Below are 15,628 nucleotides of genomic sequence, written 5' to 3'. Positions count from 1 at the left end.
GAGGGCCTTTGGATAGGGATAAGCTTAGTACAGTTGGACTTGGGGATACCATACTAAAAACTGAATTAAGTGAAAACTTGCTTGCTGAATGCTGAAACCCTCCCTGGCATCCTGACTTATGCTTCAGGCAAGTTTCTAGAAACAACTTCTCCAAGAAATGTGACTAACCCAAGAAAAAAGACCTCAAGATATTGACATTAGGGGATTCCCCAATAAACCCAGCTAGAATACCCTATCTGTAGTTGACAGACTCCACCTCTCAGGCACAGAGCTTCACCTTCATAGGTAGCCCATTCTTAAATATAGAGGGACAGCTAAAGACCACCAGACATTTTAAGGAAGTTTCTAATAAGATTTAATGGGAATAGATACTGTGCAAGAAGAAAACTCTGAAAAATAAAACTATTTTCAGATAAAAGATATTACACCCATAAAACAAGAAAATAATGGTATACAAAAGGAACATTCAGAGAATTAGAGTTCTTGGGAATTAAAACTGTGATAGCAGAAGTGAAAAACTCAGTAGAAAGATTAGAAGATACATTTTCCAAAAAGTAGAGTAAAAAAATAGTGAGATGAAACATAGAAAAGATAAGAAAGAGAATCATCCTGGGAAGGTTTAATATCAAACTAAGAAAAACAGATTTTGAAAGAAAATGGAGAAATTAGAGGGAGGAAATCATCATAGATAAAATTGGCTAGAACAGAGGGCATAGTTTTCCAAATAAAATGGTCTCTTCAGAATCCAACACCACAGATGAAAATAATCCCACACTAGTAGGCACATCATGATGAAATTTCATCTCACCAGGAATAAAGAGAAAAATCCCAAAACCATCTTGAGAAGGAGAGGCAAACAAATTTCACACAGAGGAACAGGAATACTAATAGCTTGAGATACATAAATAGTAACAATGGAACCTGGGAAGTAGAGTAGCAATTTCTTAAAAACCTCTGAAAGAAATCATTTCTAGCTGTCTTCCAACACCAGTCTCTGACACCACTGGATATCCTGCAATTCAATTCAGTTCTGACATTAACTACCCAGAGTTAATGTAGACCTCACAGATATTGTTATCCACATGACTCTTCTCACTTCAGGTGCCAGCTACAAGTTTTGGGTGTCTTCAAGTCCCTTGCACTCTGCCCTGCTTGCTACAAATTGCATCCCAAGTGGGTATACTATAGTACAATTCAATCCTGACACTACCTACCTGGAGTTAAAATAAACGTTAAGGTTAAGAATTTACCCATAGATCAACAGAGGTGAGGCTTAGAACCTCACCCCCCCATTCTGAGAGAAATCTTCTGCATACGTCGATGTTTTATTGCCCGTGTCTAGCTTGGATTAACACATAGTCTACAGGCACACACCTGATCATCTACATTTGCTCTCTTACAACACTAAACTATGTTTTCTACCTTTATCTTGTATCTACCTACCACTTCAGCATTTTATTTAAAATAATAATAATAAAGAGAGAAATGTGGTATCCACATATAAATCAAGTATAAAAATCAAATGAGTATTCATATTTGAACTGTTTATAGTTCATAATGCATGAGCAAAACCAAAAATTTCTGTGATGACTGCTCTTGTACTGCTCACCATGTAACTTATTCAATAGGTAAGAATTTGTTCTCCATGTAAGAACTTGTTCATTATGCTTCAGAAGATTGGAGACTGACGAAAATTAGGCTTGGGGTGGATTAATGATTGTGCATTGAGCATTGACTCCCCTATACAGAATTTTATTGTTGTTAACAACCATTTGAACAATAAATATGAGAGATGCCCTCACAAAAAAAAAAAAAAAGTACACACTTCCAATTGTAAAATAAATAAGTAACCGGGATGTAATGTATAGCATAAGGAATATAGTCAAAATATTGTAACAACTTTGTATGGTGATAGCTGGTACCTAGAATTATCATGTATATAAATGTTGAATCACTGTGTTGTACACCTGAAACTAATGTAATACTGTGTGTCAACTACCCTTCAATAAAAAATAATTATCTTAAAAAAAAAAAGAATTTACCCATAATGGTTAAGGACAAAGTCCTTCACAAGACTGCCCCCATTTCAGATGCCAAGCCACCCATACCTCTGCCCAGCTGGCTACAAATTGGGGGAAACCCTCTTAGGTTTGGTAATTCACTGGAGTGACTCAAAACTTGTTTAAAGTACTACACTTACAATTAGAGTTTTATTATACCAGATACAGATCAGGAACAGCCAGATGATGAGACATACAGAGCAAGACCTGTGGAATGTGAGAGATCAAGGGTGCACAGCTTCCATGCTCTGTTCTCATGGAATCTGGACACAGCTCTCTTCTAGCACCTCAGTGTATTCACCAAATAGGAAAGCTCCACAGAGCCTTGCTGTTCGGTTTTTATTGGGGTTTCCTTATGTGGACAAGCTTGGTGAAGTAAGTGGCAACATGACTGAATTCAGTTTCCATCCTCTTCCCCTCCCAGGTGGTCAGGCTGGCCCAAAGTTCCCTCTACTCACAGGGCTGGTTTTTCTGGTAATCATTTATCTAGGGACCCTCCCCAAGTCACCTCATTCACATAACCTAAGAAATTCCAAGTGTTTTGAAGCTCTGTGCAAGAAACAAAGTGACAAAGACAAGTTATATTATTTATTATACCACACCAGCCTGTAACTGTAAAGTTAAACTAGCTATTAGATTCTAGTCAAACTAGCTATTAAATTTAAGAGTAGAATACATTTTCAGATAGGCAAAATCTCAAAAATATGTATTTCCCACGTACTGTTTTTCTGGAAGCAATTAGAGAATATACTTAAGCAAAATGCAGATGTAAAGCAAGGAAAATAAAGATTTGGGATAAAGACATAGGGAATACAATACAAGAGAAGGACTCCCCAGGATGAAGATGAAAGGAGATTTTGAGACAAATGACAGAAAAAGTAACCAGTCTATATTGGAACAGTTGAGAAAATTCTGGGAGAGATAAGTCTAATGCGATGAAATCAATAAAATACTTAATGTTTTTGATTTATTGAAAAGAAAGAGAATTTACACAGTAGGAGAGAGACTGAGGATGTCATAGTCATAAGTACACAGAACACCAAGAAATAAAACAAAAAAATAACTTTTAACTCCAGGGACACCAAGAAGTTGTAAAGGAAAGCAATCATAGTGTACCACCTGTCAACCATGATTAAAATTTAATAGCCAAAGTAATAGTGAAAAGTTTATCTAACTCTAAAGCAGTATTGGAAGGACAGAGGAACAGGATGAGAGTGGGCTAATGGTAAAAGAGAACCCAGTCTTCATCTTACATAATGGGAAATCGATAAATGTGGCATTAAATTAGAAAATACAAAACCTACCAACAGAAGTAGGGTATTTAGAGGTGGAGGTGTAAGTACCAAAACAAAACAAATCCACGAAAGAGATTAGTTTTTGCCTTAAGAGAACTTGAAATGGGACAAGGCAGTCAAATGTGAGAGACCACTGTTCATTAATTGTCACAAGCCTTAAGAACTAATGATCAGTTAAACTATGTAAATGCATAACTGTGGAAAAAATGGGACATTTAAAAGAGTGAAAGCCATGATCTAGTAGATGTTTATGTTTATCTTTCTCTACAATCCAGATTGGCTTAATCATTATGCCTTGATAATGATGATCAATAAGGAACTTGAGAGGAGCGTAGAGACAATAAAAACATGGGAAACAGAATATGCTAGGAAAATACATATTTAAAACACTATGAGTATGAGAAGAACAAGCAGTGGAAGTAAGAGGAAGGTACTATATCAGTGGAACACAGAACAGTATATTCATACCTGCTAGAAACTGAATGTCCCTGAGGCTTGTCAGCCCTGCAGCTAAATATCTGAAATTGGAGTGTCGCGTTAAAATACCATCCCCTCACCTGTCTATTGACAGCCACTGAGTTTGGATACTTCTCACCTTGTCAAGGTGAATAAAAAGAAAACATACATGGGGCTTAAGTGAACTATTGCTGAATAAGAGAAAGGGAATAGTAGCATCTAGGACACTTGGGGAAAATAAACTTTCAGGGAAGTATTTGCCTCTTAAGTCAACTACAGGAAGAACTGTTTACAACAGGAGCAGAGTCAAGGAAACAGTGGAATAAAATGGCATGAAGATGAAATGTAAAGGAAAATGTAAAGAACTGCAAGGATTTAAACAAAAATAGCTGAATAAAAATCCATATTGTGAACAATAAAGAACAGAATTATTGCTAGGGAAAATTGGCTAGTGTTTGGGGATGAACTTGAGAAACATCAGTGGTAAGTTTCTAACGCTTAGCCAGATTCAGACTCACTTCCCAGATCATGTAGGGAAAAAAAAAGAGAATGCAAAGAATGAAATACCAGCATACTGCTATTTTCTAAGTATAATTACCAAAAACATAATGAAGCATTTATTGACATTTTGAAATATCTGTGATACACAAAATAGTATGCATGCTTTGAACCCATTTTTTAAAAGATACACATAAACATGAGAAATAATTTGAAGACAGATAACCATTGTTAACTAACATCTCCTTGTTTTTTTAGTCTACCTTTTGCTTTATAATTTTTTATTAACATAACTATGTATAGCTTTTATAATGAGGAAAGAAAGCTTTTGTATGGAAAACAAATTTGATGTGTCCTATCATTACCAGCACATATTTTCCACCCATGAATCCATCCTAGGAGTATTTGCTCAAATAATAAACAGTTTCTGTTTTAGACCAAAAGCTTAGTGCAGACACACCTATACACAAGGAAGACAACTCTTTCTAATGTTAAAAGTATAATTTCTGAAAAATAAAGTCCAGAGTTTTATTCATTCATTTATTCTTTTTTAGAATGTTTTCATCCATGCCTGACTTTTTTAGTATCTTAGGAACTTCGAGCATCAGTACATCAGAATGTGAAATATATAGAAACGTGTATTTGCCAAGTAGGCAGTTTAAGTACAACGTAATAACCATGTTCCTAAAAGCAGTTTATCCTGGCTATCTTAAGCCAATATAAACCAAATATTTCTAATATAAGGAATAAGTGTCCGTTGTGCAATGTTGACGCTTAAGAACCAGGAACAAAGCGGTAGCTCTTTGCTCCCTTCGCAGTCCCATTGGCATTGTCCTATGCAGGATTATCATTATGCTGCCTCACTTTACAGTGTAGTTCATCTGTCTTTTCTTTCCTTGATCAAACTTACTACACTCTTATTTTTTAAATTGTTTTTAAAGAGGCATCTTTCTTTTTTTTTTTACTGAGCAACACTAAATTTTATATTTTCTCTTTTGATATTTTTTATATGTTTTGCTGCCTTTGTTTTTCTAGTTTCTTTAATTATAGTTAGCTTTTCCCATCTTTCTTATATTTTTATTATTACCACTTGACTACATCTAACAGATTTTTTTTGTACATCTAAATCAATATTCACATTTATTTTTTTCTATTTAGTTTCAGTCTTTTCTTTGTATAAAGTAGCCTCTTTATTCTATTTAATGTTTTCACTTTGATCTTTATTTTGTTTACTATTAAGATTACTACACTGGCTTTCCTTTTGTTATCATTTGCCCAGCATAGCATATTCCCTGCCTGTATTTCCATATTTTATCAACTTCCCAGCCTCTGGAAATACCTAAGAAATTGTCATTTTTTTAATAGCAATCCTCATTTCCAGCATGGTTATAAGTTTATTGCAGGTTGGAGGCTTGTGTTTTTAGCATTTGTTCCAAACATTTTGTTCATATCTTTGGATTTGAGGCCAATTGTCTGCTATTGTGATTCAATGTCTTCTTCCTTTTGCTTAAAGGAAGAAGGAAAAATGATTAAATCAGTCATGGCCTTAAATAGTTAAAAGGAAGGTGCCATGTCACATTTTAAAAAAAAACAAAACCCTTTTTAAAAAATTTCTCTTGAAGTTTCTCCAGTCCATTATTACCATTCTTCTAATACAGATCAGAAGAAGCAGCTAGAAAATGGAGAAAACTGAGGATTGGACACTCATAAGTGAGTTAATATGCACTATAGATGAGAACAGAAAAGATTTCTGCCAAATAATTTCTCCTCTATGAAACATATTTCTTAGAGCATTGTCTTTGTCCTACCTGCTAACAACTCTGCTTTAGGGTCTTGATGCTGGATGTAACTCAGCTGATGTAATAATTACACATGCTTCAAAACTCAAAAATCACTAAAGGATATGTGAGGCAACCAGTGCCGCCATTTTCTTATGTATCATTTCCAAGCCAGATGCACTTGGGAGCAGCAATGGGATGGGAGCTGTGAGGATAATTGTAGCATGGTTATTTCTGGAAAACAGCCAGTGAGAAATATTAATTAAAATCCTATTCAAAGTTCTCTTACAGCTCATTAATAAGGAGACAACCCAATTCAAAAGTGGACAAAAGATTTGAATAGACACTTCACCAGAAGAGATACCGGTATAGGAATGGCTGATAGTCACATGAAAATATGCTCAGCATCATTAGTCATTAAGCAAATGCAAATCAAAACCATGATGAGATACTACACACCCATTAGGATGGTTCTAATCATAAAGAGTGCTAAGCATTGATGAGGATGTCAGACATTGCTGGCAGGAATGTAAAATGGTGCAGCTGCTTGGAAAACAGTTTGGCAGTTATTCAGAATACTAAATATAGAGTTACTGTGGGACTCAGCAGTTCCACTTCTAGTTATCTATCCCAAAGAATTGAAAACATATGTCCACACAGAGACTTTAATCTTGAATGTTCATAGCTGTATTTTTTATAGTAGCCCAAAAAAATAACAATGCAAATGCGTATCAACTGGTGAATGAATAAACAAAACTGATATATCCTTGCTGTGGAATACTATTCAGCAATAAGAAGGAACAAGTTGATAATACATACTGTAACATGGATGAAACTCAGAAACATTATGCCAAGTAAAAGAAGCCAAACATATAACCACTAATATTTCATTTATAAGAAATGTCCAGAAAAGGCAAATTTATGGAGACAGAAACTAGATTAGTAGTTGTCTGGGACTGCAGATGGGAATGAAGATTAACTATAAATGAGCAAGAGGAATTTTATTAGAATAATGAGAATGTTCTAAAATTGGATTATGGTAATGCTTGGTGAGTTTACTAAAAACCATCGAATTGTACAGTTAAAATGGGTGAATTTTGTGGTATGTAAATAACTAAACAAAATTTCTTTTTTATTTTGTGTTTAGTCCCAGGGCAGAAAACTTTGGGGAAGTTGTCCAGCAACTATGGAAATGAAGAAACTAGTTAGGATTATTTCATGGGAATCAGCAACAGTCTTTTTGCCTTTGATGTTAGTTTTAGACAGTGATCAGAGTATAGGCAGACCTGTATCCTAGGATCAATGAAGGAATATGGGAAATAAATAAGAAAAGGAAATAAAAGATAGCAAGTGTTAAATTTACTTTGGGCTCTGGAGTCAGACTACCTGAATTGTGATCCCAGCTCTGGCTCTGCCATTTAATTTACTAGGTATGTGACCTAGGTATAAGGCCAGACACGTTATCTTCTCTGTGCCTCAGTTTCTTAATCTGTAAAATAATAGTATCTACTTCATAGAATTGGTATGAGGATTAATCAATAGATACCAAGTGATTCATGCATCATCAACATTAGATTTGTTAACTTTAACGTATTCATCATCATCATCAAAAGGGCCTGGCAGTCCGCAGGCCTACTGTGTTTCTCCGGAGCCCCCTCTCGCTCTATTGGAAATGATTCTTTCCTTAGTCTCCTCTCTAATCCACCTCCCCCTTCATAGAGAATATAGTAGCTATCATAGGAACTACCTCCAGGAAGCATTCTGCTTTTCATCTTTGCTTTGGATTCTCAACTCCTGCCTTCTCAGGAACTTTCTGTATCTTTTCTCTCATATACTTAACCTTCTTCTGTGGCACCATTTCATTGGCTTTTAAACATGTTTGTCTTATCTTTAAAAATATAAAATAAACTCTCCTCTATTCTGCCTCTCCCTGCAACTGTCTTTCTTCATCTGTCCACTTCCCTCCCTCATTGTCTTTTCCCAGTCCCCACTCCAAAGGTGTTTCTAGATTCCCAAGTCTGTATTTCCTCCCCACCATTCACTCTCTAACATATGCCAGTCTAGTCTCTACTCCCACACTTTCACTAAATGCATCATCATTGACTAACATATTATTAATTAAATTGACATTTTTAATCATCATCTTGACATTTTCCACATTATTGAACCTCCTGTTGCTTAGAGTATTCTTCTTTTAGCATTTATAGCAACACTTTTTTTGTTTTCTTCCCACCTCTTTGGCCTTTATCTGAATGTTAAGTGTAGGCATTTTTGAAGGCTTATTTCTCTTTGCTGTGTATTGTCTCTCATATGAAATACTTAGTACTTCATTTACCATCTATATACTACTGGCTGTCAAATTCATTTTTCTAGCTTTGAACTCCACACCTCTAAATCTATGTGCCTACCCTTTATCTCTACTTAATGTCTCAAAGGTACTTTAAATCCAACATATCCAAAATGTAATTAATCATCTTCTCCTAAGTCCTCCTTACCATCCTACTTCCTCCAAAAGTCCCTTATCCTCCTTTACTATTACACGAGATCTCTTCCTCCACACACCATATCCAGTCTTTCACCAAGACCTTCAGATTTATCTGTGTCTCTACTTCTTTTATTTACATCACTGATCCCCTTGTGTAGATTACCATCCCTTGCACTTACATTTATACGTTAGCCTCCAGATTGGTCTCCTCTGTGTTTCCTACCTACATAGACCATTTAAAATTTGACTTGAAAAAGTCCATTTACATGCAATGCAACTTTGCCCATTAATATTCTAGTATTATGCGGGGCAAGAGTGCCATTAAGTATCACTAAAATTCAACAGGATCAGTAAGATTATTTTAACTTTTTTCTCTACTCTCTGCAGTATGATTCTTTGATGTACTAGAACAAGCCTTGTACCCTCCCACCCCAGGTCCTTTGCATATGATCCTGTTTACCTAAAATCTTCATCCTCTAGCCCTATTACTTTTCTAGAATTCCTATCTATTCTTTAGATCTCAGTTCAAACAGAACTTGCTAAGAAAGCTTCTTCCTCAAACTCCCCACCAGATGACATGTGCTATATATTCTCATAGCACCTTATTTTTTTCTTTCAGAGCACTTGTCAAAAGTTTTAGCTTTATTGTTATTTCTCCCATTATTTGATAATTACTATCCCTCACAGTGAACACTAATACATTAGCCTCCAAATTGGTCTTCACTGTTTCCTACCTACATAGTATCCCTGACTAGACTGTAAGCTTTAAGAATGCGTAGAAAAATCTAATTTGCCCACACTGTATCCCCCAGCACCTAGTATAGGTAACTAACATAGCAGATGCTCAGTAATTACTTTTATATGGACACCTTCAATTATGTTAGTATCAATTTTCTTGTGGTTTTAGTGGTCTTTGATTCATTTTGTGTCTAGATTGACTTTGTGTATCTCTATTTTTATTGATTTTGTTGAATTTTATGGTGTGATTTTCAGATTTTTTTTTTCTTTATCTGAATTTTTGAGGCTTTCTCACATTAATCTACATATAACTTATACTAGTTTATTAATGGAAATATTGCATGTAAATTAATTTTTAAGTCATATTTTAAATAGTCTAGAAAAGCTTAATATCTAAAGAAGTTCCAGTAGAAGCCATTTTGTAATATGGTTATCTACTATTCCAAAATTTTTAAAGTATAATTTTTATTTTAGAATATTTTCCTGGAGCAAGCATTTGCAGTTGTTTCTCTGAAAAATAATGGAAATCTATTTATTTGATTCTGCAATGATATTTTTACAAAATGACAGCTTTGTACTGGATATAATCTGTCTTGAAATGAATGCTCTTACTGAATATAATCTGTCCTTTTCATATAACAGATGGTGGTTACATTACAAAGGATTTTGGTTTTATTCATATCATATCAGAATCAAAAAGCTTGTCTATTGGTTTCATATGACTTTTATCAGCAGAAGATGTGTATGTATTCTAGGTACATGTGTACTTACACAAAAGGTATTTGTAAGTTTAGGTAATAGTTGGTTATATTTGCAACTCCATTAAGTGCCAGAGCCATGTGACCTTGCAGAAAGGACAGTTATTTGTTCTAGTTGCATTATATCCCTGAGTGCTGTGAGCACAGCTGGGGGAGGATGGTGCTTCTGTGAGTCTCAGAAAATCCTTTGTCTTGTGCACCTCTAATGCTCAAGGGACACATTTCACTTTCCTCTTACCGAAATAGTCTACTGCCTACTGTGCTGGAGGATTTGCAGCATAGAGTGTGGTTCCATTCCTTTGTAAACCTGTGTAGTTGATGCATTCAAAGCTTTAAAATGAGAAAGAGAGAAAACTGCAGGCTGAGAAAGCATACACCATTTTTGTATGTAATGATATTAACTCCATATTAACAGAGGTCATCTCAGAGCAAACATGAAGCCGGCTCACATGAAGCTGAGCGGCAGAATGAAGGTCAAGGAGTGGCAGAAATCAACATGGCAACTTCTGGTAGTAGTCAGGTAAATAAATTATTGTATCGGGCTTTTTAAAATTAACTATTTAAATATTTTTCAAAGAATTTGGAATGAAGTGGTCCTCAGAATGATCTGTAAGTCTTATCTGCTTCCTTATTCCTGAATCAGTATCTCCAAAAGAATTCAGTACCAAAATGCTATCATTTTTCTTTATTACATCTAACAATAATACTTTCAAAATTACAGCTCTAAATCTTGTGTTCCTGTTTTGGTCTAAAATGGTTAGTGTGAGTAGAGTTTGTTTGAAAAATTAACACTAAGCTGCATATGGTAACACATGATTTGACCTCATTATTATTGCTTACATTGAATAGGTTTGCTCTATCTCTAAGATATTCTTTGCAAAAACTTTTTTATGTTTTTAAAAATAAGCGTAAGGACTTTGTTATAGTTCTTGTTTTCTGTTGTACTTCAAGATTACATAAATCAAGAAATCCAAATCTTATCCTTGAAAAGGATGATTCTAATTCCTCATAAAAGTAAAGAGACATAGCCTAGTAATGTTTAACTATTATCACATCATTTTTAGCAACATTATGGAAGTCATCTTCTTTTTTTTTTTTTAATGTAGAACTATTATTTTGTTAATGCTACCATCAATTTTCTATTAGACTTTCTATCGGAATCATCCTAATATGACAGAATTTTTCTTTGGGATGTTCTGTATTATCCACTTTTTTTTCAGTGGATACGTTTATGTTGTAAATAAATGCTTCTTAAAATAGAGTTTCACTAAAGTTGGTTTTAAGATAATTTTTCTACTATTGATATAAAATATATTCCTTCAATGTCTGTGGGTTACTTTTAATGACATTACTTATAAAAAAGAGCACACTTCTATTGGTTCATTAAAATTTAAACTTAAAATGTCTCATACTTAAGTATTTAAATTTATTTTACTGAGTTAAAACAAAAAGATAATTCATTTTAGTATTACTAGTTTTCATTAAATTGGGGAAGACTCTTAAGTTATAGATGGTAAATATAGGCAATAGAAATTACATTCAAATAGCACATTTGGGTTATTTCTTTGTCTGTTATTTAGGGAATTATTTGGGAAATAAATGTGTTCCTGCACATATGGAGAAAGAAGAAAAGTTCTGTCTTTCTTGACAGAAAAAATTGTTTAGCATCAGACCTACTATTAGGGCCTTTGGGTCATACTCCAATTATTATGTACTTTAAAGCCCCACCTATACAATAAGCTGGGTACCCATTTTTAAAAGATTAATTGAATCCTTATTATATTTCTTCATCAGAATTCTAGCTGGGTTTTATTTAATATCAAAAATGATAACTATTAAAAATATGAAAAAGTTAGAAGAAAGTGTGGGTAGAATTTTTATAATCATGGGATAGGAAACCATATAAGAAAAGATCAGTAGGTTTCACATGAAAATATGAAACTTCGGTATACCATAAAATCATAGCAAGGTTACAAGACAAAAACCAAGATCATGTTATTTGCAAATATTTGTGATAAGGAAAAAGTTATAATTAAAAATATATTAAAGTACTTAAAATCAACTAAAGATGGTTAAAACATGGCTAAAGATATGAACAGGAATTAAAAAGAGAAAAATGATTTGTGAACATTTGGAAAGATGACCAGTTTTTATAAGTAAAACTGGTCATTAGCACTTCTATAAACTGCAACCGCAATGAGATTTTATTGGAGGATTTGGTGGGCAAAGAGCAGTAACAGTATTGGTAATGGTAAGTTAACAGACCTTCTCACATACTGCTTTTAGTTGTGTGGAATGAACCAACCTTTCTGAAGAGCAATTTTGTAATATGTATCTAAATTTGTAATGTGCCTGTTCTGTGGCTTATCCTTATGCCAATGAGGTAATCAGTCAAGAGTGCTCAGTCATGTAGGAAAAGATTCACCATATTATTATAATAGCAAAAATTACATATAACCTGAATCACATTAATCAACAGGTATTATCAGTGGGTGGACTGGGATATGTGGTTAAGGAGCTGTGGAGACAGCTGACCTGGGATTAAATCCTATTGCCCCACTAACTAGCCAAGAGACTAACTTTGGGCAAGTAACAGACTGAGGTTTTAATGCTTCCTCTTTAGTAAAATAAGATGATACAGTTGTTAGAATTAAATGCAGTCTCACTTAACACAGTTCTATATAGTAGATACTCTTTAAGTGTAACAGCTGTTGTTTTTATTAATAACTATTAATGATTATTTTTAAGCTAATAAATATTATGTGTCAGATACTATACTGGACTCTGGAGATAGCTGAAGAGGACAGTCAGTCTCTGGCCTCATAGAATCTACATGATACATCCATGCAAATGTTAAAAATGATAAATTACATTTCTTTTTATATAGAGATCTAACTTTGGTTTTAGCCTTCAGCTTGCCTTTTCTAGTATGTTATATTCTTCATATTATAAACATAATGATTCTTCTAAAACCCCAATCGTACCACTTTTTATTTAAACCTTTTAGTGGCTATCCACTGCCCATTGAATAAAATTTAGATTCTTTTTATTGCCTTTTCTTCCAGGAGTGTCTTTGACTATTTGCCCCCAATTCTCACCTCTTACTCAACATCAACTTCTTCAGGTCTTCAAGTATGTCGAGGCCTTCCACATAATGTTGCCTTTCCCAGAACACTCTTCTGCTTCAGTTCACATTCATATGCTTAACTGATCCTTCCCCTCAGTTTAAATGGTGCTTATTCCAGGACCTTTTCCTTGTTCCTGCCTTCCTGCAATTGATAAAATCCTCTCAGCTACTCTTATTTTTGTTCTCATTGTCTGCCTTCCTTTTTAAAGTCCTTTAAGGTAGACTATATTGCCCTGGTTCACCTAGACTATTGTGCCCCCAAACAGCTAACATAGTACCTGGCAGACAATAAGTGTCTAATGAATCTTGTTTAATATTAATGCTATTAACTTATTCAGCAAAATAATTAGAACTTCTTTTGCTTAAAAAAAGAAGTATTGTATGATCTCTTACATCTGTGTACATGTTTACATGCATAGAGAAATGTCTGGAAAAATGTTTTTCAGAATGTTACCAATGTTATATTTAAGTGTTAGGATTTACATGGTTTTTACTTTCTTGTTTATACTTTTATGTATTGCTTGAATGTTTTGTAATGAGTATGAGATTTTTTAAAAGTAAATCAGGGGCAAGTATTCATTCATTCTTTAATGAATTCTGGTAGTGCTGAGGATTCAGTGGAAATCCCATCTAGAAATAGGGTTTCTTGATCTGTGATTACTCTCCCCCAGAAATAATATTGCTAATGCCATTTATTTGGTTACTTTTAGTCACTGTTTAAAACAAAGCAGTAGCTACCACCAAATCCTAATGTAGATGACTGTGATTCAGTTATGCCTTGATTCCTTTAACCTATCTTCATAGGATCTATACATATGACAACATCTTGGGGTTTATTCATTCATTTTGTTTCATTATTTGCTCCAGAGACAAAAACCACTGACACTAATTGAAAATGGAAATCAATCTCTTTGACTTTCGTAGGATCGCAGTAGCATGATGTACCAAAGCTTCTATCCTGGTGCACTTACCTCTGCCACCATGTGGAAATTCACTGTACCCCCCTCACCTGGTTTCCTGCCCTTATCCACTGTCAGAATGGTCTTTACAAAAAGTAATCACCCCCTTTGTAAAACCCTTCATTGGTTTCCCTTGGTTCTTAGAATAGGATAACCCTTTATTGTGACCTATATAATGTAGCTCTTACCTAACTTGTCAGCTTTATGTCATACTTTGCTCTCACCACTTCAGCCACAATGGCCTTTCAGTACCTCCTATTGACTGGACTTCTTCTGCAGCCTGTGATGTCTCCTTGTTCCTTATAGTGCTCTTCTCATCCCAGTTCACTCAGATTAGCATGAGTTCAGGGGAGTCTGCACTTCAGCATGACTTTCCAAGGGGCTTGAACAGTTCAAGTCCCACTGTTATGGGCTCTCCTAGCATTTTCCTCTCCTTTGAAGATTGCCACATATGCAGTTTTACATTTATTTGTGTGATTATTTTATTAATATTTATATTCCCCACTAGACTGTAAGCTCCAGAAGGTCAAGGATTCTGTCTAGTTTCATCCATTTTCATACTCCACAGTCCCTGATAAATAGCAGGCAACAGCAAATACACATTGGTTGGAAGAATGGCCTGACATCCCTTCTAGAAATAGGGTTTCTTGATCAGTGATTACTCTCCCCCAGAAGTAGAGCTAGAAAAAGAAAGCTAGAAATAAAATATGCAGGTCAGATAGATCTCTGCTTGCTTATGTGTGTAATTCATTTATGAATTCATTCTTAGCTTTTCTATTTAAAATTAGAACCAGATCTCCAGTGATGTCCAGTAAGTAGCAATTAAGTTCAACCAGGAGTGGGAAAGAGGTAAAATGGTAGGAGAACCCTTTCTGCTGCTAATAAGTATTTTTAAACTTTTTATTATGGAAAATTTTAAACATATACAGAGGCAGACAGAATAATACAGTTATTATTCACATGTAACCCTCCCATGTACCTAGGACACTCAGACTTTTGAGTTAGCTTAAATTGCTCTCATCTACCTTTTAGCATTCCTTTTTTTTTTTTTTTTGCACCCCCACCCATTTTATTTTTAAAGAAGATCCCAGGCATAATTATTTCTTCCATAAATATTTCACTGTGTCTTTCCAAAAGATAAAACTTTTTAAAAATAATCAACTATAGTGCCATTTATTATACTCCCAAAAAAACGAACAATAATTACTTATTCAGTTCATTATTCAAGTTTGCAATTGTTTCATAAATGTCATAATTTTTCAGTTTATTTGACTCGAGGTCCAGTTAAGATTAATGCATTGAGATTGGTTAATATGTCTCTGAAGTCTCTTTTAATCTGTAGGTTCCCCCTTTGTCTCTTTTCTTCCTGTTTATTTGTTGAAGAACCAAAGTTGTTTGTCTTCAAGAGTTTCCCACAGTCTGGATTTTGCTGATAACATCTCCATGGTATAGTTTGACATGTTTCTCTATCCCC

At 34.5% G+C, this 15,628-nt stretch overlaps 1 protein-coding gene across 18 annotated transcripts in view; it reads left to right on the top strand.

Annotated features, from left to right (window-relative positions):
• The window catches only part of APC (APC regulator of WNT signaling pathway), a 118,678-nt gene that overhangs the window by 73,533 nt on the left and 29,517 nt on the right, over window positions 1-15,628 (top strand). For 11 of the 18 annotated variants that reach the window (XM_036886973.2, XM_036886977.2, XM_036886976.2 and 8 more), the window contains one exon: window positions 10,484-10,588. The exons of the other annotated variants lie outside the window; for them this stretch is intronic. In XM_036886973.2, coding sequence (XP_036742868.2) covers window positions 10,484-10,588 — 105 coding nt within the window. The remainder of the gene's footprint in view (window positions 1-10,483; window positions 10,589-15,628) is intronic. 18 annotated transcript variants of the gene reach the window in all.

The sequence above is a fragment of the Manis pentadactyla genome, chromosome 2 (assembly GCF_030020395.1).
Source record: "Manis pentadactyla isolate mManPen7 chromosome 2, mManPen7.hap1, whole genome shotgun sequence".
Taxonomy (NCBI): Eukaryota; Metazoa; Chordata; class Mammalia; order Pholidota; family Manidae; genus Manis; species Manis pentadactyla.
This window is presented reverse-complemented; position numbering and strand designations above follow the sequence as displayed.